We start from the raw sequence: 25,337 nt of genomic DNA on the forward strand, positions 1-25,337 counted from the left end.
AGGGTGTCGAAAGGTGATAACTCACACTGTGGGCACATCCTCTGCCCACACTCATGCCCCGTTGTCCCTTGGGGTGTTGCTTACAAAATACAGCTCAAAGGTAGTTATTAAGAATTTTAAGGTGGTGGCAGCAAAGCCTTAAACCAAGTGCAGGAACCTTCTGAGTGGGGCTGTGTGCACGGCAGGTCACACGCCCTTGACTCTGGTCTCAGACCACCCCACCCCACCCCACCCCACTGCCACTGTATTACTGAGGGCTCCATAATTGTTCCCCCAGAACACTGCAACACTCTTAATTGAATTGGGTCACTCCAGTCCAGCCAACAAAACCCCAGAAGGAGTTCTCTGAATTGCGAAGCTGTCCAGCATCTCTCGCCTGTGTACACACCCACAGTAACTCCCATCTGCCTCTGGGTTAAAATTCAAACTCCTTAGCAAGACGTTGCTAACATCTCCAGTCTTCTCCCTACAACACACCCTGCGCACTGGCTCTGCTGCGTGTCTGGACACTCCCTCTGAGTCTCGACACATCTGTCCTGCTGCATGAGGCTCATCTGCACCTTCTGACCTTTTTTTTTTTTTTTTTAGCCACCACCTCCCACCTGGAAGCCATCCTGGCCTCCTGGGTGGGTCAGATGCTTGTCATTCTTGCCTACCTTCCACCTCCCCATAAACCCCTATGCTTCCCTTACCATGGAATTTAAGATCACTCTAAACAGAAATATCACAATGATGTGTGCAGAGAGGAGCCCCTGGAACCTGGATAAGAGACTCTGAGCCTGAAGTCAGAATGGGGACTGGCCCTGACCCTGTCACCAACCGTCTGTGCCACCTCCTAGCCGACCGTGGGGCATGCGTGTCAGAGAGTTGCTGTGAGGGTGACAAAGCGAGGAGCTGGCGAGCTGCCTTTTTAAGTTGAAAATTTTATTAAAACATTACAATGGTGGTGACTAGTGGGTGAGGAGATTGGGGGATTTGACTGATGGTGTTTAAGGTACACACTCACAAGGAATGGTGAACAAACCACAGTGAACTACAGCACGGTGTGACTCATTTAGACAATGACTCTGTGCTGTAATTGCATAATGTGATATATGTCCTATCAGGGCCATCTTATAATATTATCAGTGTATCAGTGTCACATTGCTACAGTGCTTGATGTCAAAGGTATGCAATAAAAGAGTAGGAATGACTATATATTTTTTTAAAATCAGAGAAAGAACGCTGCTGTGTTGCATCTTGTTCTGAAAGCAATTGCATAAAGTTCTTCTGCTTGAATTATATATATATAAACAGTCATGATCTGGACAGTGACACTCGTGGATTTTGCAGCCCCACACTGTCTCATATACATACACACTCCACTTGAGTTATTCTGTTCCTATCCTAGGAAGACGCAAGACCTTGTTTTAGGTGTGTTTCTGTTTGAAGATGCCTTATTTAATGTGTACTGTTGATTCGTTAACACTGAGCTCAAGCCACCAGCACTATCGCTGGTGCCTGAATTGCAGCTTCTCTGACTCACCCATTTTCTGCCTAAGGCCCACCACGAGCTTCTGGCGATTAGGGACACGGGGCAGCGTTTCAGCACTATACTCGGGCCCATTTTGCACAGCAAAATCACCCACATAAAGCGCAAAAATATGAAAAGCAGGGCACTAGCTAGACCACGACACGCCCTCTTGTTTTCCAATCAAGAGCTAAATCAAAGAAGCGGAGCATCCCTTGTTCCTCCTGGGCTGGGTCGCACCCACTGGTGACTCAGATTTTCTACAACTTCTGGAAGCCCCATGAATATTGATTTGGGGGTTACACAGAATATTAGCAAGTAGGCAAATTTGCAAATGTGGCATCTCCAAAGGATGAGGCCTATTTCTACAGATCAGCAAGCCAAATTTGCCTCAGCTGAAACATCCAGAAAAGGGCCAGTAGGTACAAAAAAGACTGCCAGGTGGCAGTGAATAAGGCAAACGCAGGGCTCCCAGGTGAGGGGTGTCCTCACCCACATGGCTGTATACCACGTCAGGCAACAGGTTAAGAATATCACGTATAACAGGAGGGCGGTCAAAGCAATGACTGTCAGCAAGGCAAATCAAGAGGCCACTGGAGAATTAAGAAGGTGGGGCCCCTGGCACCATGTAGTGAAGCTGAACCCACTGGAAACAGTTTAAACCAGGCCCTGGGGTGAGCATGCCAGGGACTCAATTAGGACAAATAGAAAGATTGAGGTGGGCCAGCCCAATTACCTCTCAGGCGCCTGTCTATCTTTCAAGGCCCAGCCGCCTCTGTTTCTGTGAAATACAAAGAAAGAAATGCTAGGACTTCCCCTCATTCGAAGGCGGAACCAAAGAAGGAGAGAGAGCAAAACAATCGTCCCAAATCCTTTGCGGAGCCCAGGAGGAGGCTGTGAGAGCCCAGGAGGAGGCTGTGATAGAGCCAGCCGGCCACCCCACCCGCCCACCCACCCGCAGCAAGCCGTTTGCACGCTGCTTAAATCTGTCTCAAGAAATGTTCATGCTTTGGTTTTGTTCACTGCTTATTAGGTCCAAAGTACAGTGAACTTGTCCTGCTCCTAAATCTAATCATTTTTACCTTCCAGATAGCTTTTTGAGGTTTATAGTGCTACTCTCCAAACATTATCATCTTAGTTAAAGTAAGTCTTATGGTATGAGCGGTGAAATCACTATGCAATTTTCCTGTTGGTGGAATGAAACGCAAAATACATACCCTGAAGGCTTCATTTCGACCCTGTTCCTCACTGCGGCCAGGAGCCTGGGGCTGAAGGCTGTCTGGGCAGGAGCGGGGGCTGCCCTGTGCGCCCTCATAGTGCTGTGTCCGGCTGTGTTGGGCTCCTGGTGGGTCAGCTTCCCTGAGTAATTCTGAGAACCTTTTGTTGCACCTGAGGAAAGAGCCACTAATTTGGCCAATTCTGAGCAGAAAAGATCAAGTATAGATTTCATACCTGAGTTTTAAGTGCTGGTAAAAAGTGGCATTAAGTTATCCAAAGCACCAGGATCCCAGCCACTGCTGCCAAGCGACTCTGTAGTTTGGGGGTTAGTCTGCATCCCAAAGAAAAGGGGAAGTGTTCCATGGAGATGCTTGGGGCAAATAAGGGTTGACCCAGTTACTTTTAGTCTAATCTAATGCAGCTGGTGTTCACTGAAGAATTTTCTGGGCTTGGTACCTAGTTACTCAACAAGGTGTTCATTTTTATAGGCCTCGAGACCTTCAGTTGTAAAGACATGAAGGTGTGCCTGCCAGCCCTGACCAGGATGAAGTGGGTATAATCAAAAGATTGAAGTTCAAGTCCAACACAGAGCTGTTAGTGTTGTTTTCTATTTTTTTTTTTTTTTTATAGAGGCATGTTTTTATGGGTGGAGAGTCTGCGCGCCATGCAGGACCCTCCTCCGGTGGCTGGGGAGCAGCTGGGGATCGAACTGGCGCCGTAGAGGCCGCGGGCAGCTTCGCAACCCAGAGCTCAACCGCTGCGCCACGAGGGAGGCCTTATTAGTGTCATTTTCAATCAGCGGGTTCTTAGAGCCATGCACTCCCCCTCTGTGGCGGCATATATTAATTTGGATGTATGTATAGATATCTTATTGTATATGCATACATAGTAACATATTTTTGTGTTGTAAGTGGGAACATACATCCTCCTTGTGGTGTCTTTAAGGAGCACCCTGACATAGCCATAGAAATGATACTGAGAGAGGCATATTTATAAAATACTGGATTTTCCTCTTCCCAGGAGGGAGGCGTGGCAGCCATACAGGTCAGGGGAACGGCTCAAGCAAGCAGGTGGGAGGCAGGAGAGGGAAAGAGGAGAGCGAGAATATGAGTCTGTGGGCAGGTGTTTTTATTCGGGGTCAGGTGGAGTAGCAAGCATAGGCAAGAGGGGTTTGATTGATGCATGTCACTGTCTCCCCGGGAGGGCAGAAGGGAGCTCACGGCAGGGTCATCCTGTGTCCTGTCATCGGCCTGCTGCACTGGAGTGGCACCTGGTGCAGGCTGGTGCTCCCAGCCTGTTGGTGGGGAGGTTGAGACATCAGCAAAATAGGAAGTTTAAAATAGTGACAATTCAGTTATATCGAGAGTGCTGAGTACTGAGTGATGGTGGTTGCTGTAAGGATTAATCAGGATCCTCTTCTCTCTGCTGGTTTTCCTCACTCTCTCACTTACTCACTCACTCATTCAAAAACTGTTCATTGCCCTTCTACTATATGCCAGACTCTTTCTAGGTACTGGGGACAGAGCAATGACTTAAAAAGCACCCCTGCTGGACGTTCAAAGGGGAGATGCCAATACCATGTGCTTATTAAGTGAAATGCAGCAGAATTGGGGAGGGGGGAGGGGGTGTGCTGTTTTGAGGAGCAGCCAGGGGTGGCCTATTGGATAAGTTTACATTTGAACAAGAAACAGAATGATGGGAGGAAGGGATAAGGTTTCAGGTGACATGAGCAGGTGGGAGCATGCATGGCACTCTTGAGAAAGAGGAAGACCGCTGTGGCTGAAGTCAAGGGAAATGTCAGAAAATGAGATCACACAGGTAGGAGAGATCCCTATATAAGGACATTATTTATGCATACAAGAACTGGGGTACAAGCCAGAGGTGCAGGGGTAGAGAGTGGGGAGCAGAACAGGCAGACTGACTGAAACACACTGCTGAGGGGAGCAGCGGGCGAGACAGGAGAGGTCTGCTGTGCCTTGTGTGTAGCTCCCTGGGTGGCTGGAGATCGAACTTGTGCTGCAGAGGCTGCAGATAGCTTTACAGTACTATGTTTAACCCCTTGTGCCACCAGGGAGGCCCAGGACTTTAGATCTTAGCTTGAATGAGTTGAGAAATCATATGGTGGGTGGTGTGTGTAGACAAATGTTTAGGCAGGCACATGGCTCTGAAATCACACATAGATCTACACATGTATAATCTGTGGTTTAGATCTCAGCATGCCAATTAAGTTGGCATGATTTGTTGGGGGAACCCACCTTACTATAATAAAAACATCCAATTCCATTGCCACTAAGGCAAGTTCCAGAGACCAGTGTGTGAGCAGGTGGTGGAGTCTGGTCTGGAACGTTCCTTGTGGCATCAGCTTGCTGGGAGGAGGCCTGCTTCATGGGCAGTGTCTAGGTGTCATTGCTGAAACCTGGAGAAGGCTTTGGAGGTGTAGGGCATGGAACCTGAAGCATCTCTGATCGTTTTAATTCAGTTTCCGTATTTACACGGCTGTCTGAGGTATGTCACCAGGACCACTTGTTCAGGTTTTTGAGCTTGATCATTTGACACAGTGGTGCTTTTCTCTTCTCGCCTGGCAGTTCTGTTTATCACTGTTTTCATTAACAAGTGGTTGCGCTCATTTTAAATTGCTGAGTCACTCCGTTTCAACGATACCTACTGCTTGATTCGGCCTGATCATTATAAAATCAGTACATGTAACACCAGGCGCACCCACGCAGAAAAGGCCACTGAAAATACATGTATCTACTGGGGGAAACATGGGGTTTGATGAATCAGAGGATCTGTGTGCAGAAAGAAAAGGAGATGTTGGGAGAATAAGTAACAAGACAGGAGAAAATACATAAGTGATCATCAAAAGCCAGCATTTAAATCAAGTTCAGGGTGAATAGAAAGTCTCCATGAGCCTAGAAATGGGCCATACGGGCCATGTGGCACTCCCCAAAGATGAAAAGAACATTCATTTCTCAAGACAGAAACATCACAGAGGGCCAGGGGGTTGCTGTCACTTTGTCAAAGTTCGCTGCCAATTTCCAGGGTTATTTTTTCCATTATGGATTAGGAAGCTGAGGGTATTATAAACACACACACTTTGGAGGCCCTTTTAATGCTCTTGAAGCAACAGCAAGTATGGGATGTTTATAGGTTTTATGCCTTTGGAAATAATATTTTCATTTAGATTTAAGAAAACCAAGCAGTTTTTTGTTGTCAAAGAAAAGAACTGAATTCCTTGAGAAAAAGTATGTTCGACTTTCTGGGTCCTTGGCTCCCACATTTTCAGATTCAAATAAGGGGGTGTTTACTGTTCGTGGTTGCTCAAACCTGTGGATGTAGAACCCGGAGGGCTGACTATAAGGGACTCGAGATGCCAGGAGTTAGTATCTGGGGGAGGGGGGCTAGACCCACTCCCCCACCCACTGAGGGAGGACAGTGGCTGGAAACTGGATTTCAGGAACTTGTAGGCTCAGAAGTGGCATCTAGAAGCCTGAGCACACTTAACCTGAATGCACTTATGTGGTTCTTTTCAGGGAGATTGTGCTCATTTCTATAATAATTGCTTCCACAGCGCCCTCCAGCAGGTGTCCCCACCATCTTCTGGGTCCTGAGTCTGTCCGTATCCCTCTGTACTGCAGGTGTGACAGCAGACAGGAAAAGGTCACTCAGGATCTCACTGATCAGACCTGCAAGTAGCAAACCTCATTTCTGCTTTCCTTCCATTGTCTAGAACTTCTACTGGACCACTGTATTGCAAGGGGGACTGGAAAATATGTGTCCCTCCCATGTGCTCGGGGAGAAAATGTATCATCTCTGCCCCATCTAGACTCCAAGTTTACCTTCACTCTTCTGTTTTTTTGGGATAGGGATCTTAGCTCATCACTTAAGAGCTATAATCGCTGTCTTGGTCATCCCCAGCCCTTGTGATTCCCCCTCAACATCTTAGAAACACGTTGATGTTCTCTTCATAATCAATCGCCAGCTTCAACTTCTTGGTATGTGACCTGGGGCGGGAGGAAGGACTTAAATCAAAGTCTAACTTCACTTTCTGGATGCTCTTGGGTATGTGATGCCAAGTCGTGAGCTCTTCATACAATGTGGGGCCCTTCCTGTACCCCTAGGAGCACTGACTCATTGCTCTAAAGTCACACGGCTGCCTTCTTGTGCTTTTGCCAATCCTCTAAACAAAAGATAAAATACCCTTTTCTGGAAATAGAGCTTCAAACATGTAGAAACGCCTTTGAGTGTTTGTGAATGAAAAGGTGTGGGCTCTTATCGGAAGCATTAACGGTGTAAGGGTGCTGCTTGATTTTTTTTTTACTTAAAAAAAATGTGGGGGAGACAATGACTGTACAATTGAATTCCGTTCTCTTCCCAGAGGAAAGGTTGTGAAATTGGCACATGGCCAGTGGCTGTGCTCTGAGCGACGGTCAGCTCTCGGGAAACCTGGACTCTCGTAAAGGGCTTCTGCTTCCAGAAAAGAGAGAATTTGTAGCCTGTTTGGCCTCCTCTAAATATTAGTAACTTTTAAGCCCTTGATTGTTTAGAAGAAGCAGGGAGGAGAGGAAGGGAGAAAAGGAGGATGAAGAAAGGAGGTGGGAAAGGGAAAGAGGCTGGAAGAAAATAATTCCCTTTCCCTCCGAGCTCAGCAGTGATGTTTCTGGACTCTGAGGTGGCTGCCAGGGTGTGTGCAAAGAGCTGACTTGGAGTGTCTTCTGGTTAAGTTGCAGCATTGAGAGATCTGTGTAAATACGTGCTGCTCAAGATTCACAATTCAACAGCAGTGCCTGGGAGTCACGCAGTGGTGTGTGGTTGGTAGTAGGTGTCATGCCCTGATGTCGTTTGACTCCCAGGACATGAATTCTGAGAGGTGCTGGTCATCATCACACACCTTAGTTCTGATTTGAACTTTGGCCTTGAAATTGAACTTGTAATCCTGCCCATCACCAGACTCATGATAAGGACTCTGTAGACATAGGGGATTCAAAATCATCTGAAATCATCCAGGTTAGCTGCAGCTCTTAACACTATGTTTTACGGAGCTCAGTGAATGTTCGCTTAAGAATGATGGGCTTAACGTTAACCCTCAGATGCTTCATGTAAAAGAAAAAAGGGGGAAAAGGTCACATACGTGCAAGAGAGTCTACCTGTGATGTCCACTGCTAGCCAGTACACATGGCGCATCTGTGGCTGTGAGAAGTCCTGTAGGCAACAGCTGTGTTTATCTCAGTTTAACACATGTGTCGCAAACTTATTTTGCCAAAGAACCTCCTGTCTCCCCTGCATAACACCTGTTCCCCTTATAGAACACCTTGGAACATACCCCATGATGCTTTGCAAACCAGTCATTTGCATTCTGGTCATTCTCTGGTCCCTGGACTTGTGTATTAATGGGCTTTTTACTTGTAAAGATGAGGCTGATGAACCCAAGAGTGACTTGCCTGGGTCTTTCTGGTGACAGAGAAGAGGTCTTGCCACTCTTAGGGATTCAAGGTCCATGAATTTTTCATCTACCTTTCAAGAAATGAAAATACGCCAAAGAGGACAGACAGATCACCAACAGGTACATGAAAAAAATTCATTATCACTCATTATTAGGGAAATACAAATCAAAACCACCATGAGATATCACTTCATATCCGTTAAATAAATCAAGAACCAGTAAGTGTTGGTGAGATTTTGGAGAGAAGGGCTCCTTCATATACTGTTGGTGGAAATGTGAAGTGGTGTAGGAGCTATGGAAAACAGTGGGGGGGGGTTCTTCTGAAAAATTGAAAATGGAATTGCCATATGACCCAGCAAATCCACTTCTGAACATATATATTCAAAGAGTATGAACACCCTGGTTCAAAAATGTATCTGCACCCCTGCGTTCTTTGCAGCACTATTCACATAGGCCAAGCTGTGGAAACAACCCAAGTGCGTAGCGATGGATGATGGGTAAAGATGTGCCACTTAATGACTTTTTTCCAGTGAGGGACCACATGTGCCATTGAAGCTAGGTGTGTTTGTGTAATTGCTGTCTGTGACATTCACACAATGACAAAATCACCTTGCAATGAATTTCTCAGAATGGATCCTTGTCATTTAGTGACATAGGACTGTATATACACAATGGAATACTACTCAGCCATGAAAAATGAAGTCTTGCCATTTAGAAAACATGGATAGACCCTGGTGGGATCCTGCTAAGTGAACTAAATCAGACAGAGACAAATACCGTATGATCTCACTATTTTGTGGACAATAAAGAATCAAAACAAACGCATAAACAAAACAACCAAACAAACCCTTAGATTCTGACAACAGAATGGTGGTTACCAAAGGGGAAGGTTGGTGGGTTGGGGAGGGGGCAGTGGTAAGTGGAAACTAGAGTTTGGTGGCAGGTGTGGTGCAGTACATACAGATGTTGAGGTGTGAGACTATACACCTGAAACTTACACTGTTGTAAACGAAATCTTACCTCAGTTTGAAAAAGGAAAACATAAATACCTTTATCTAAACTACTGTAAGGTTTGTGCTAGGATGTTCTTTGGGATGTTTGTTTGAAGAAGGTTCTACCTATTGTCTTGGCTGAGGAGCTTCTGCTGATATACAGTGGGGAGATTCAATGGGGAAAAGAGTATCTTTGAGTAAAACCTAAGCTTTACCAAGTCCCCTGAGCCATGTGAAGGCAATAAAGACTCTATTATCTTTCGACCCCGTAAAACCCTTACTCCCACCTCCAAGAATCTACAGAATATTCATTCCCAGGCCATACTTCAGTGGACTTGGCCCGATGCTTATCACTACCAAAAGCCAATGAACTGAGACAGGAGTTGAATCTATAAGCACTCTTATTTTTTAGATCCCTGGCCATCGATCTGAGAGAACAGTGGGCATGGTGCCCTGAAGAGACTGTTCTGCCCTCTCATCTCGAGTTGGCCTTTTTATATTGAGTTAAACAAAAAACAGTCATAAGCAAACAGGTCCTCACAGTTGATGTTCCTGGTATTCGTCATGTTCAGCCCCCAGAGTTTGTTATCAGCATCCAGGTTTTCTTGACCTTGGTACATCCTGGTCTGCTTGGTTAATTTCTGATGGCGTCAATGTCTGGCACTCATTTGGGCATCATTGGAACAGGAATCTCAGTTCAAAGCAAGTTTTAGTTTAAAGAAAACAGATCATTAGTCATATGGTGCGTACGTGCAGCCTAAGCTAGGTGAGCAGATTCCAATACCAGGCATGGTGTCTCCCCACCCTCCCCAGCCCCCGTCAACGCCAGGCTCTCAGGACTGATTTCTTAACACAGCGTACACTTCTGCCGTCTGCCATGGTGGTAAATATTTGCCCACAAATACAGACTTATTCTATGAGAATTCTCACTGAAAGCATTAAGAAATAAAGCATTTTTGATTAACCAACATGATGGGCATTTATCCAGAATGAACCATTCATAAAAATCTGCTTCTGCAAAAACTGGGATTTAGGCCGGAGGTGAGGGGTGTGTGTGAGAGGATTCACCAGAGACAGAGTAGGGAGCAGAACAGGCGGATCTACTGAAATACACTGCTGAGGGGAGCAGTGGGTGAGACAGGAGAGGTCTGCTGTGCCATGTGGGTCAGCTCCCTGGGTGGGGATTGAATTCATGCTGCAGTAGCTGGCAATAGCCCATAGCTTGATAGTGCTGACTTAACCCCTGCACCACCAGGGAGGCCCCCCGGTAGCTGTTCTTTAAACAGGATCTCATTTGAGCTAGCTGTAGGAAAGCTGAGTGCAGTGATGTGATGTTGTGTTAGGAATTCCTGTGTTGAAATCCTCAAAGGTGATCTTACTAGGAGGTAGGACCTTTGGGAGGTGCTTAAGTCATGAAGGTAGAGCCTTTATGAATGGGATTCACAAATCCCATTAATCTCTAATTTAAAAGACCCCACAGAGATCCTTAGCTCTCCTTAGCTCCTTCCACCCTGTAAGGATACAGCAAGACCACGTTGGATCCTTGATCTTGGACTTGGCAACCCCCAGCACTGTGCCAGCCTGAGGTTTTGGGTGCAGCAGCTCATGTTGAGAAAGACAATAGGTCACGTGTTGACTCCCCAACACAGTGGAGAGAGTGTGCATGCTCAGTGGGGCAGCGGGCCAGCACATATAAGAGACTTTAAGCTGGGAGCAGAGCAGCTGTCATTTGTCCTTTGTGGACCTGGGCCACCTCATTCCCTCCCTTCATCCTGGGAGAGGTCTGATCCAGAGCACATTTTCCTCCTGAGCAACTAAAGTCCTCAAACTTTCCCTCTTCCATGGCCACTTCTTGGATATGTCCAACACCTGCAGCTGCCCCACTTCGAACTCCCTTGGCACAACCTCCTGCCTCTCCTGCTTGCTGGAGTGATTGCCCCCACTCAGCCCTTGCAGACCTCCATTCCCTTCAACCTTTTCTCTCTCCTGTGCTCATTTCCTTTGCTGTGTTTAGTTTGGAGCCTACAGGCCATCATTTCACTCTCTTGCTATTACCCACTTGCCAATTTATTTGACCTCAACCCACAGTAATATATGACCTAGTGCTCAGCTGCCTGGGTATGTATACACACATGCATAGGCCTTTCCCAGCTATAACCCAAAGGTAAGTATTTAACAAGCTCTTGCTAGACATTGGTTCTTATAACTACAGTCCTATTTCTCCCCTCATCTTCAACTTCTTGCAAGAGCCACTGAGTAAGCAGTATTAGTTTCCTACAGCTGTTGTAACAAATGATCACGGATTAAGTAGCTTAAAGCAGCACAGATTTCTTCTCTTAAAGTTTTGGAGGGACAGAAGTTTAAAATTGAGGGGCTGTCATTTGTTCTGGAGGTTTCAGGGCAACAACGTGTTACCTTCCCTTTTCCAGTTCCTAGAAACCACCTACATCCTCTGGCTCATGGCTTTATTGCTCCAGGCTCTGGTTCAGTGGCCTCATCACCCTTTCCTGACTTTGAGCGGAAGCAGGAATGCTTCCCTCTCACAAAGATCTTGGTGATAGTATTGGACCCTCATAGGCTATTCAGGGTCTTCTCTACATCCTAAGATTCTAAACTTAATCATAATTGCAATTGCAAGGTCTCCTTTATAACATAAATGTTCACAGGTTATGGGCATTAGGACATAGAGCTAGTCCTGTGGACATTGTTGGGAGGGGGTATGATGCTGCCTAATACATAAATCATCTCAGAGTTCCTCAACTTCTACTTACTTTTCTTTTTTTTTTCAAAGATGTATTTATTTATTTATACAAGCACTGGGTACAGTCAGAAGCACGGGAGGGTGAGAGAATTCACCAGAGCCAGAGCAGGGAGCAGAACAGGCAGACTGACGAAATACACTGCTGAGGGGAGCAGCGGGCATGGCAGGAAAGGTCTGCGCGCTATGTGGGACCCTCGCCTGGAGGCTGGGGATCGAACCGGCGCTGTAGAGGCTGTGGGAAGCTTCGCAACCCAGCGCTCAACCGCTGCACCACCAGGGAGTTCCTCTACTTACTTTTCAACCTTTATAAGCTTCTGACCTCACGCATCCTCCTCCATGACTCTCAATGGGCCATGACACCCTCCACGCTGCCTAAAGCAAGGGGTGTTCTAGCTTTCCTTCTAGGGGAGACGAGTAGGATCTGGGGGTGATGGACAAGAAGGTTTAACGATGCATCAGAAGAGATTCAAGTATGTGGTTATCAGCCTGGGAGGGGGGAGGAACGGGGAGACTGGTCTAGGGAAAACATCCAGGCCACCCTGAGTTCCCTGGGGTGGCTCGTGATGGGGTACTAAGAGCCCACAAAGGAGGCTGAGCTCTCACAACTCTGGGCTTTCCTGGGGCCCTCCTGTGTGTCCTTCAGGAAGACACTGACCTACGGCCTTTGGGCCACCAAGGGGTCTCTGTGCCTGGTGGGGTGCACTGTGTTTCTGGTACCTGACATCATTTTTTGCTACTTTGCTTCTTTACAAGAAGTTGACTCGTAGTCACTAATTCTTGGCCATACTTAGGATAATTTGGTGATTTTCGGGGGACTGGAGGGAGCTGCAGTGTGAGAGCTAAGTTCTGATGAAGTGTGTGGATGAGTGCTCCCTCTGTTCGTTGGAACATTCTGGACTGGCAGGTGTGACCACAATATGACATTCAGGGAGACTCAGGGAGCTGGACCGGGTGACTTTTGCTGAGAATTATGGTTCAGAGAGGATTCTGGAACCTGGTAGGAATAACCCTGGCACAAGTCTGTCTGTGTGGGAATTGGGAAAGTTCTGAGGACTTCCTCCACCTCCTCCCCTCAGAGGCCACAGCTGCCAAGCCCGGCTCCCACACACCTCACCAAAAAGTCCCTGGCTCCCCTCCCAGCTGCCTGGAGATTGACCTCTGAGGTGTGAGAAGGAGGAAAGGAGTCTATGTTTCGGATGAACCTTCCTTCCTCCTTTCTGAGAAACAGCTCAGGCCTCCCACGCCTGACCTTCCTCCCGCTCCTCAGAGCCAGGGTGCAGCCAGCTCCTCGCCTCAGCCAGTTTGAGAGGGGCAGGGAGGTTGGCATGGGGCACCTGGGTTTGTTTCTGTGACTGAGGGAACAAAAGACCACATGCTTGGGTGGCTGAAAGCCTCAGAAATTCATTATTTCCCAGTTGCAGAAGCTCCAAGTCTGAAATCAAGGTGTCCCGGTTTAAGAAGGCTTTAGGGAGGAACCTGTTGCTGCTCCCAGCTTCTGGGGCTGCCCGCTGCCCTGGGTGTTCTGCAGCTCCCAGATGTGTCCCTCGGGGGTTTATTTAACTGTCTTTCCTCTGTCTTTTCTCTTCTTCTAAGGACACAAGGCCTGTGCAGTAAGGGCCTAGCCTCCTCCAGCTTCGCTATTTATATCAGCAATCTCCCTATTTCCAGAAAGGGCCACTTCCCGAGGCGCCCGGTAGACGTGGATTTGGAGGGAACACTATGGGACCCCTCGTTGCCCACCCAACCCGCTCCCCTCCCTTCAGTGAAGGTTCCAGCCCGTGCAGGTGCCCTGCCTCACTTTCCTCCCCAGGCCTGAGGCAGCTCCGGGGGTGGTTTCCTAAGATCACAAAGGGCATCCCCCCAACTCCGGGAAGGCCTGGTCTAGCTAGCGGGAGATCAGAGAGCACGCGTCTCCCTCGGGACAGGCACCTGCATGTCCTGACACCCACTGGGAATGTTTCCTGCTTCTAGAGGAGCTTCAGGACTTTTTAGCTCCTGCAGGGCCTATCCCTCCATGCCAGTGCCCGAAGGGAAAGGCAACTCGGAGCCTCCCAAAGGGCTGACCCAGACCAAGGCTTCCGGCCCAGCCGGGTCCACTGGACTCTGCACCTCCAGCGCCAGCTCGGGGCCAAGTGTGGTGTCTTCTCCTTCCAGGAAGATGCTAGGGAAGCCCTGCCCAGCTCTTCCCAAGCGGCCAGCTGCCTCCTCGGGCAGCCAAGGGCCTCTGCACCCACCCTGGTGGAGGAGGGCTGAGCTCCTGGGCCTCTTGTAACCCAGCCGAATGTTTTCCAGGTTACCTAACCAAACTCCTGCAAAACCACACCGCCTATGCCTGCGACGGGGACCACTTGAATCTGCAGTGCCCTCGGCATTCCACCATCAGTGTCCAATCGGCTTTTTATGGGCAAGGTTACCACACGTGTAGTGCCCAGCAGCCTGCCTCCCAGAGGGAAGACGGCTTAACCTGCGTGGCGCCCACCACATTGCAGGTATTGCTTCAGGGATGTTGTACATTGATAAAAATGGCTTCCTCCCTCTCGCCCCCTCTCTCTGTCTCTCTGGGCACGTGCGTGTGGTTTTGTAGTTCGCACAAAGCAAGACGGATCCACGAAAACCCCAGTTTCTACACATCACCTTTCGTGGGTTTCCTAGGCGGGCCTTCGCGGGCGTCTCTGAAGAGCCGTTGGGGTCTAGACGGGATCCGACTGGCGGGAGCGCTCCCGTCACACGCTTCAGTCCCAGTTGATTCACAGGAGTTCTCCGAACTACAGGAAAGCAAAGAAAAATTCCACAGGCTTTGACCTCCAGACGCACGTCTCCCATAAGTACCCCAGTAGAAAGGGGAGGCTGGAGACCCCTTAGGGGAAACCGGGGGATCTGTGAGGCAGGCCCCCGAGGTCACGACCAGCTTCTTAGAGAATGAACTCAAGGAAGGGAATTACTGACCCTCGTGCAGGGCTTCTTCTCCTGTGGTTGCTAATCACCTCATCCTCATGGGGGGCACTTGGGCCCGCGTCTGAATCTACTGACTCAGGACAGGACCAGGTATTTGGGTCAGGGCACCCCTCATTCTTTTTTTTTGGGGGGGGGTTGGCATTAGGGAAAGACTTGTTAGAGGAGGAAATCAAAACTATTACTCAATGATGGTTTTAGAGAGCTCGTGGCTTTCTGTTACCTGAGTAACCTCTGCTCCATTGTCCCCGGCCCCCCACATTTACAACTGGTCAGTCGAGATTGTGGAGTCTTGGCCTTGGACTTGGCTAATGCCTCCAAGTTCTATAGGAGCACGTCGACGTCAGAATGGTTAGGGCAGGTGGCAAATGAGATGTCAGGTTGATTTTGTCAGTCTCAGGCAATGTGGGCGAAGACAGATGTCCTGGGAGGACTAGGAGACATGGAATAAACTTTAATGCTGTGTTGCTCTCCCTGAGGTCCCAAGAGGAGAAGCAAAGATAAGACCATCATGGAAGGATCTGCTTCTCACCCCTCCCTTGTTTCCATTTGGAGCATCATAGTGTATTGGAGGTTACATGACAGGTGCAGGCATGAGTGGCTGGCTACCAGCTGAGTAGCCAGAACAATGTGTTCGAAGGAGACCCCGTTCCTGGCTTCTGCACCCCGAGGAGAGAGAACATGTTGCTCTGGGAGAGAGCAGTGACTTTCCTTGAGTCCTTAATCCTCCCTAATCTTTCCCCTGGAGGCCACTCAGGAGCTGAATCCCCACTGGCCTGCCCCATCCCTCACCCCCTGCCCTGCCCTGCCCTGCCCTGTCCCTGGCACCCTGGCTGTCTGCTGCCCTCCTAGGTACACACAAGAGCATTGGCCCAGAGGGCGGGAGTAACTGCTTTGTGAAAGTAAGAGTCCCTGGCACCCCGAAGCACAAGGCATGGGCACCACCCTCACCCTCCAACATGGGTGCCCGCCTCTGCCAGGAGCCCTGGGGGAGAGGATGTTCACCCAACCAGGCCAACAAGTTAGCATCTGCGAACACAGATCTGATGTTGTTTGGAGGTTTTGTTTGCCAGAAACATCCACCTGCACTGCTCTTTCATCTAGAGATCAAGAGCCTTTGCTTTGTGTCTTAAACTGCAGTCGGGAGCTGAGGTGAGGTGCTTCCTCGGGCTGGGGTCGCTTAATGTGAGGAGAGAACAGGTAGACGGCCACACGGGAGCCCTACAGCAGCCCGAGATGGAGGTCCCCTGGCGCAGCACTGCACCTGCCTTGGTTCCTGATGGGGGTTGAGTCCTGAGAGGTTCCAAGGTCTGAGCTGTTTCACCATGACCATTGGCCATGAGAATGGCACTGTCATCTGGGCATCTTTGGGCTTTCTCTGGGCATTTCTCCTGATTTCACACACATCTGCAAGGGCCCTCGAGGTGGCAGATAGTTCCAAAAGGCTTTGGAATCTGCCAACATTCAATCCACAGCAACAAGCAGACTCCTGGGGACATTTACCTGACGTCCTTTTCTACCTGAGAACCAATGAGGGAGAACAGCAGTGAGATGCCAGGGGTTCCCGCAACCTGGGGGCTGCTCTGTGAGCATCCCCGGGCAGATGCACTCACGAGGGAGCGAATTGCCTGAAAAAGCAAGAGAGAGCTTGGAAGGGAAGCTCTCCGATGATGCAGAGAGAGCCTGAGTCTCCCACTGGCACGATCGATCGCTGCATGGAGAAGTGGGCCCTGCGCCCTTGAGGCCGGGGAGGGTGGGGATCAGCTGGTCCGTGTTTATTTGTGGGCCCATGCCTGGGTCTCCAAGGCGTCCCCCAAATGCCCAGGCTTCCTGCGCCCATGCATGTCATCTCTAAGGATGAGGGGCCGTGACTGAGACTCCTGGCCCCCACAGACCTGTCTCAGCTTTTCCCCCAGGGACCCTCCCAGGAGGGCACTCGCAGTCCCTTGCAGCAGACGTGCTGAGATGCTCTGACCTTGCTCGTGTCCCTTGGCGCCAGTTGAGAGCACCAGAGGCTGGAGTGTGAGGGGCTCCTGGCGCTGTTGCATCAGGCTTCTGGAGAGTGGGGGCCCAGGGACCCGCTCCTGTTCACGTGTGTGTGCTCGGACACCCCTGCGGCCATGTCTGTGTTTGACCCCTGCGGGCAGCATCTGTGCCCGTTGTCCCTGAGCCCAGGGCGGCCAGGCGCGGGTCTCGCCGACGCTGTGTGTGGTTTTCAAGTCTGTCCCTTTTCTACCCTCGTTTTAGAAGGTGCTGGACGAGTGCCAGAACCAGCGGGCCTGCCACCTCCTGGTCAATAGCCGTGTTTTTGGACCTGACCTTTGTCCAGGAAGCAGTAAATACCTCCTGGTCTCCTTTAAATGCCAACCTAGTAAGTAACTTCCGAGGGGGATGCTGTGTCTGGGGTGCGGGTTCCCTGTTTGATCCACACCCCAATGAAAAGTTCTCTGCTTGTTGGTGTTTGTCCAACCTGGAAACTCTTCTGCATAAGAACACAGGCCCACCTTACCTGCTTTAATGCGTGTGCACACGTGTGCACGCACACACGCCCATGTGCATTCTTACAAATCCCCTCCACTGAAAAAAGCCCTAAAGTGTGAAACTCAGTTGTACTGATGCTTAAAATGTCAGGGGTGGCAAGAGGCTGCAGGGTCTGCTCATCCTCATTATAAGCTGGTGGTTCTTCTCACAAGGACAACTGGTGTGTGGTGCACCCCAGCTGGAGGGCGGCTGGTCTGAGCCGGCCTGTGGACAGGTGCCCCAAGTCCTTAGAAGCTGGCTCCCTCCCACTTACAAGCTACACAGTCACAGTGAGGCACCTGAGGTGGGGCTTCCAGGGGAAGACAGAGGTGGCATCTGGCCAGGGCAAACTCTTCCAATTCTTGCACTTGCCCCAATTAACTTTTGTCTTCTCCACACGCATCCATTTGTGATGAGCCGACTGCAGACCCAGAATTACGGCTCTTTAGCAAGTAGATTGCACTTCCAGGCTTAGAGGGGCAGCCCCGGGAGAAACCGCAGGCAATTGCAGCCTTGTGGGGTCCTGCTCATCCTTGAGAAGCTCATTGAAAGCTTAGAGCAATGATTTTTAACCAAAATGTAAGGAAAAATAATTTTTAAAGTCTGCACAGGGGCTGCTCCCTGGCACAACCATTTTCATTTGTTGTATTTTATTCTCTGCTGGCTCCGCCTCTGGAGCCTACCTTCCCCCAGGCCCCAGGGCCCTCCCACTCACAGCATTCCTGTTTGGTTTCCTTCACGGAGGCATCGCCGTGTGTATTGACCTGGCTGATTCGTGACTTGTGTTAAATAAAATCCAACCAACCGAATTTATTTTAAATCTCCAGTTGGCTTGATTCCCAAGTAAGGCAGCATCATCTAGTGTTTAAAATGGTGCTGCATCAAATTGTACAAAATAGGTTTTCATGGCCAGAAAGTGGGGGAGGCCAGGTCATTACAAAAGGCAGGAAGGATCACTCCCAAGAAGCCTCCTCCCACCCACAGACGGGTCCAGCCACCCCGGTGACCCCCCCTGGTGCTACTGCTCATGGGTTGGTTAGGTATGGAGTTGGGGCTGGGGGAGTTCGGGGTGGGGGCATGGAAGACTGACTTTGTTTTGAGCCTTTTTAACAAGTTAGCACCTGTGTATTTTTATACTCCCACCAGTCCCCAACAGCATGTGAGCATCCTGAGGGCAGGGTCAGTGTCATTTACCAGTGAGCCCTGACAGCTGGTATGCAGCAGGGGCTCAGGCATGTGCTGGCACCGGGCGACACAGTTGAACCCCGTCTAAGTCACCAGGTCTTGCCATCTAGTGGGGGCCCGTTGTTCACAGTGAATCACACAAATCTATGCCTGATTCCTGCAGGTCGCTCAGAGGAGGGGCTGACCTCAGCAGGGTTCCTGGAAGGCTTTCTTGGGAGGAGTGAAAACTGCAGGGGTGGGGCTCAGGCAGAGAGAGAGCACCCCCTACAGAGGCCAGTGGCCGGAGGGTGCAAGGGCTGGGGGAGCACAGAGAGCGCCAACCAGATCATGGAGCAGGGTCCAGGACCCGGCCAAGGAGGGAGGAGGAGGCCCCCTGCAGGGCAGCATTTGAGCAGGGAGGGAGCTGGGTGGGGTGGCAAGGCCCCTGCTGCTCCAGGTGTAACAAATTGCTGGGGCAGGGCCCTGTGTCTGAGTCTGTCCCAACTGCTGTCACTAGATGCTGTAAACCAGGTGGTTTAGCACCGACAGAACTTGATTTCTCATGGTTCTGGACCTGGGATGTCCAAGGTCGGGGTGCCAGCAGGTGTGGCGTCTCCTCATAGATGGCTGTCTTTTCACTTGAACCACCTCTGGGGGACGGGCCCAAGGGAACTCACCTGGGTCTCACTAATAAGGGCCATTAAGTGACTTGAAATCGTGCCTGTAGGTTCCAAGTCACGTGGGTCATTGTATCACGTAGCGACTTTGATTTCCAACCTGGGTACAAAACAGAGTTTGGGGACACAGCATTCCATTTAGCTTCATTTTGTAGTAGGGAAGTAAGGCTCTGAGTTTACTTCCTATGTCTGGTTAAAAGAAAAAAGGGGGGACACTAATCCCATGCTGGGGGGCCCACCGTCATGACCTGAGCACCTCCTAAAGGCCTCACCTCCCAATAGTATTCCATTGGGGTTTAGGTTTCTAACATATGAATTTTTTTTTAAAGATATTTATTTACACAAGAACTGGGGTACAGGCCAGATGCACGGGAGGGTGAGAGGACTCACCAGAGACAGAGCGGGGAACAGAACAGGCAGACTGGCAAAAAACACTGCTGGGGGGAGAGGTGGGCAAGACAGGAGAGATCTACTCGCCATGTGGGTTGCTCCGAGGCCGGCGGGGATCGAACTGGCACTGCAGAGGCTGCGGACAGCTTCACAGCGCTGCGCTCAACTGCCTGCAGCACCAGGGGAGACCCGCCAACATATGAATTTTGGGGGGAAAATTCAGACCAGCGCTCCTTGTGCAACCTGGCTGCTGGTAACCCAAGCCCTGCACTAGGGGAGGTGGCTTCTATAAAATTGAGGTGGGAATGAGGGGGTCCCCACAATTCCTGCCTCTTTTTCTGCAGCCCACTTACCTCCTGAGCCTTGTCTCCTCTGTGGTCCCAGCCCGGGTCCCTCCCCACCCCGCCCCCCCAACCCCAGCCAGAGACATGCATATCTTCCCTGTGAGGGTGAATCTGCTCCTTGGCAGTATTTACAACAGAAACACTGGCAAATGCTACAAGTCAGGGTTAGTGGTTTGGGTTGTTTTGGGTTTTTTTTTTTTTTTTTTTTTTCTTTGAGCCTATTGTACCAGCAAACTTCACCAAAACCTTCTTTTCCTGAGTAAGCAACAGGCTTTGCCTCCTTTCCAAACCTCATCCCCTCAGGGAATTTTGGTGGCCAGAAAGCTTTGGGTTTAGACAGTTCTGGGCTCGTGGGCCTGTCTGCTGTGTAGCTGCTGTGTGACCTTGAGAAGTGAATGGCTGAAAGGCAACGAGCATAGAGCCAGGAGGGGGTGCAGTCTGCTGGGTGCAGGCGACAGCAGGATACCGTCTGTAGAGAATTTAAAAATCAAAAGAAATGACTGAATATCTATCTGCTTCTTAATATTCCCACGCACCGGCCATTGTAAATACCATCCGCGGTGATGTCTGCCCATCAGGCAGATCCCCGGATGCAAGGGCACTTGTGGCATTAAAGAGGAGAGAACCAAGCATGGGCCCTCCCAGAGGCAGGTCAGAGAAGTTGCCTCTGGTGCCTTTGCGCGGAGCCATGGCTCCTGTCTGGCCAACCCCTGTCACTCTCTCCCTCTGAACATACGGGGGTGTTGGCAACATGCTTTGGAACGCTGCCCACATCTTTTCCAACCTGACACCACTGAGAACAAGACCCAGCTCTAAAACAAACGCGGTTCTCTATCCTGTTGCCCATAGAACCCAGCAGTGTCCCTCTCCAGCAGCATTGGATCCACACGTCCCCATCGACTGGAGAGAATCACCCTCCCACCCCTGTAACCCGTAACCCCAAGCGGGTAATGTGACACTCAGCCCCCTCCATTCCAGATGATTTGCCCATAATCTGGGGCTGATCACTGAGACGGGTGTTGTATTTCTCTGGGTGCTTTTTCCTGGCAACTGGTCTGCCTTTAATGACTGGGCTTTAAGACATCAGAGAGATGGTGGCTAATAAATGTGTGGGTGACCTGCCTTAAAAAAATCTTAAAATTTTAGCAATTCTGATTTTCAAAAAGAAAGAAACCATTTCTGCTTCCAGAGTTTCTACTTTGCACACAGAAGGCTTGGTTTTCATCTTGCCTTCGCCCACCTTCCTTTTTGGCAAACTCTGCCCCTGAAAAGCATTCTTAACATTTTTTGGGTGTTCTCTGGGCTGGAAGGGGGCTTGAGCTCCTGTGGCCTGGCTGCCTAGGCCCTCTGGCCTGCATCAAATGCCCTGGTCCACTCTGGACCTCTGATGTCAGGCGATGTTTCGATGTTGGTGGTATTTTGCTCTTACTCATAAAAAACACTTGAAAAAACTCATATAGCTCGGGTGTGACTCACCCAAAAGCATCCATCCAGCCCTCCAGGGGCAGGGACAGCATTCTTTTCATTTAGAAAAAGAAAACAAAAGTTTTCTTGACTCTAAGTTTAAACTGGTACACACACTAAGTGTCCAGTGAGTGGGGAAAAGGGCACCCTAAACATTTGCTTAGTCACCCCAGCCTCCTCCCTGGGATGGGTCCCTCTGTCTGCTTAAATTCTCCAAAGGGGGGATTTGTCAGCACCTGTCACCTGGGTTCTCTCTGCGCTGCACCTTTCCTCGCCTGCTAAGAGAGTGCTGGGGCTTAGTAGCGCCGAGCGAACACTAATCTTGAGATCGAGAAGGTTTTTCTTAGAAAGGCATGGGGATTACAAGGTACAGAAAGGTGGAATTTACACTGGGGAATCGTTTTCATGTTGGATGTTTGGGACTTAAGCGTCATCAGTTCCAGGACGGGAAGCACCCATCCTCCTGGGCTGTCCTAATGCTTAACCGCCCAGCCTTTGTCGCAAGGCTTCAGGTGGGAGTTTTCAACGTACCCAGGCTAAGAATACATTTTACGTTTTGACCCAACATAACACATGTTGCTTAACGAAAAGTTTTTTTGATTATAAAATAGTGTTGACCCTTACTTGGTGCAATGCACTTTGGTATTTTCTAAACCACTCCATACTTTTTAATTGCTGATTGATCCCAATTAAAATTGATTTTATGTCCATTCCTGAGTCTCCACCATTTGAAAATCTTTGACTTTGGGTGTATCAGGAACCTGGGATCAATCTGCACCTGAAATCCAGCAAAAACTTGAGTGAGTCATGGGGGGAGCCTGACGAGGGGGGCGAGAGCGAACCAACTTCCCTTCCTCTTGTCGTCACTTCCTCCCATCCGTCCCAGGTAGCTCCTGTACCTCCAGTCTCTGCTGTTGACACAGGTGCTTGTTTGGCTGAAAGATGTGCCCATTTACTTGCAGCTGCCATTTCAGAAGAGAAAACACAGAGAAACTGGTGGTGGTGGGGGTGGGGGGGTGAGCATTTTTTCATGATTTTCCTTTACAAAATTGTGGGGGAAGGAGAGAACCACACAGGCAAATGAATGATTGTGGTCTCCTTGATGTCTTGCTTTTTATTTTACAAAGTTTAAGATAAGTGGCAGGCTGGGAGAAGTATAACACATAAGAGACACATAACACATAAGAGACAAAAGTTAGCATCTGGAATATATGAATAACATCTGCAATTTCTAAAAATCCAACACCCAAGCAGTCAAAAAATATGAAAAGTAGGTTTGCAGAAGGCTGCTGTGAGCATTAAGTTCACTGATAAGTTTAAAGATCTTAGAGCAGGGTCCAGTTCAGAGGAAGTGCTCAGCAAATACTCTGTTGCAATTTTTAAAAATCTTTGAGGCATAACACACATCACCTAGAACTCACCTGTCTGAAGTACAATTCAATGATTTTTTAGTAAATGTACCAAGACAACCATCACCACAATCCAGCAAGGGACTATTTCCATCATCTCAAAAATTTCCATAGGCTTTAGCGATCTCGCTCCTGGTTCCCAAACCCCAGCCTCAGGGAAGCCTCACCTATGACTGTCTACAGGTTTTCTTTCTCTGGGTGTCTCGTAGAAACAGAATGATACCATAGGTGGTCTTTATGTCTGGAGTGTTAATTATTATGAATTTTGAAAAGCAAATTGTCATTAAGCATTTTGAAAAAAAATGAAAAAAAGTTTTAGAGAAACCAGTAAACTGCATTTTCTTCAGCAGGGTGTTTATAATGTGGTTACGGACGTCAAGTGTGCGGGTCAGCTGGCTAAGCCAAGTTGAGGATGTGTGACAGCAAGAGCTTAAGTATTTGAATCAAGTAAAGAGGCAGACAGAGGGCTGATTCCAAAGGACTGCTTCGCCTTCCTAGAGGGAGCTGGGGGTTTTCTAGGATTGCCGGGACTGGACAGGGTGGGGGCAGAGAGTCCACATCTCACCAGTTGGGCTGGTGCAATGTGGCTTCCGGACCAGATCAGGCCTCTTCATGGGGCCCATGTTCAGAAAATGGTGGCTGAGCACCGCCGTGGGTGGGGATTTTATTGTGCAAATGGCTATTAGGTGGCTGAAGTCTTCTCTGCACATGCTTGAGCCAGAATGCATGCCTGGCCCTTCTCTAAACAGCCCTAAAGAGTTTTATGGGTTTGTCCTGATAATTCACATTCGCCTGCAAGCCTTCTGCCTTTTTAGGTGATAAGGTCAACTGTTATGACATCACAAAGGAAAATTTTACCAGTGTAAGTGGATTAAACAAACAAACAGCTCCCTACGTTCTTTGAGAACAAGCTGTGACCCAGTTCAGATCCTCCAAACCTGGAACTCGCCTCAGTCCCAGCATCGCTTCCTCCCGGAGCCGCACACTTGGGGCGGGCACTTCAGGCTTCTCTGAAGGGGTCTCTTCGCAGAACAAGACAAGTGTGTCTTGTCTCTTCCCTTTCCCAGCAAAGGAAACAATTTGCTTTGCAGCTTCTCTTTCTCTCTCTTTAAATACGTAAACAGGGTGCTGGAAGGTTGGGGAGTCGGGGATGAAGTTTAACTGCGCTGGTCCAGAGGCTTAGTCTGCTCTCGGGTCATTCCTAGTCTGGACCTGTGTGCAGCCCAAGCCAGCGTTTGAGAAAAGGTGTGTGTGACCTCAAGGGGAGAGAGAGAGAAGTTTCTTGAAGGGCCAGGCCCATCTGGGGAGCCTGCCTCTTCAGCTGCCCATCTCTCCTCCGTGGGCCCCTCACGGGGGTCTTTGTGCCCGTGAGTTGCACCCTGCCTGCTCCCTGCAGAAAGCTCTGTCTTCCCAACTCAGAGACCCACCCCCAGGCCGTCCTGCCTGTCCCCTTCTCAGGGTGCAGCCCCAGGGGAATGAGTGATGGGCACTTGGGAACAGTGCCTCCCCCCGGAATTTTCCTAGGGAAGCTGATGATGCCACCACTTTTTGTTTCTGCTTCAGATGAGTTAAAAAACAAAACTGTGTGTGAAGATCAAGAGCTGAAACTGCACTGTCACGAGTCCAAGTATCTCAACATCTACTCAGCGACCTACGGCAGAAAGACCCAGGAGCGGGAGGTCTGTGCCTCGGAGGCGGAGTGGCTCCCCCCCTTTGGTAGGTGTTCTTAGGTGGCAGTGAAAAGATGCAGTCTGGGTGCCTGAGGGCCCCACTCCCTAGGGAAAGGGGCCATACCTGGATTACAAGGAGGCCACATGGGCCTGCCTCCTCTGCCCCATGCTCCCCAGCCCTCTGTTCTTCAGTCATCCACATGGAGTAGCTATTGAGCGCCTACTGTATGCAGGGCCCTGCTGCAGGCGTGAGGAAGTCATCAGTGACAGACACAGGGTCTGCATGGAGCTGCTCTTCCAGCAGTGAACAAAAAGATAATGAATAGTAATCATGCTGATATGTCATATAGCACGTGTGGGTAAGAGCTAAGGAGCAAAGCACACCAGGAAGGCAGGTAGGAGGCTGGGGCTGCTGCGGAGTTGCAGATTTATGGACAGCATGGGGAGTGGGCCGCAAATACCTGGGAAGGTGTCCGGGTAGAGTGAACAGCTGGGCTGGAAGCAACGTGATCGGCATCCAGAAGAGCTTACGAGGCTTCGTATTGGAGGTGTGGACTCATGGACCTGCTCGCCCACCATCGCAGTTGCTCCAGTTACAAGTCAGGGTGTTCCAGAGAGACAGCCCAACAGGAGCACATTCCCACTTATGACGGGGTACCGGCCCATAAACTCACGGTGAGCTGAAAGAAAGAGAAGTCGGAAGTGCCATTTCTAGAATACTCTGTGAGCTGTGGTTGCCCAGACTCATCTCACACAAAGCCTGTTCTCGTGGTCCAGATCTCAAACGCAGATGGACATTTTGTAGACATGATGGGATGCAAAT

The 25,337-nt window shown here is 49.6% G+C and overlaps 1 protein-coding gene across 5 annotated transcripts in view; it reads left to right on the forward strand.

Moving 5' to 3' along the window:
* EVA1C (eva-1 homolog C) overlaps window positions 1-25,337 on the forward strand; it is a gene marked incomplete at both ends in the record, with an annotated part of 65,553 nt that overhangs the window by 15,771 nt on the left and 24,445 nt on the right. For 4 of the 5 annotated variants that reach the window (XM_084231573.1, XM_084231574.1, XM_084231575.1 and 1 more), the window contains 3 exons: window positions 14,217-14,413; window positions 17,124-17,247; window positions 24,408-24,560. In XM_084231573.1, the coding sequence (XP_084087699.1) occupies window positions 14,217-14,413; window positions 17,124-17,247; window positions 24,408-24,560 (474 nt within the window). The remainder of the gene's footprint in view (window positions 1-14,216; window positions 14,414-17,123; window positions 17,248-24,407; window positions 24,561-25,337) is intronic. The other variant, XM_084231577.1, reaches the window with a different exon arrangement.

Source organism: Talpa europaea (assembly GCF_964194135.1).
Source record: "Talpa europaea genome assembly, chromosome: 4".
Lineage (NCBI taxonomy): Eukaryota > Metazoa > Chordata > Mammalia > Eulipotyphla > Talpidae > Talpa > Talpa europaea.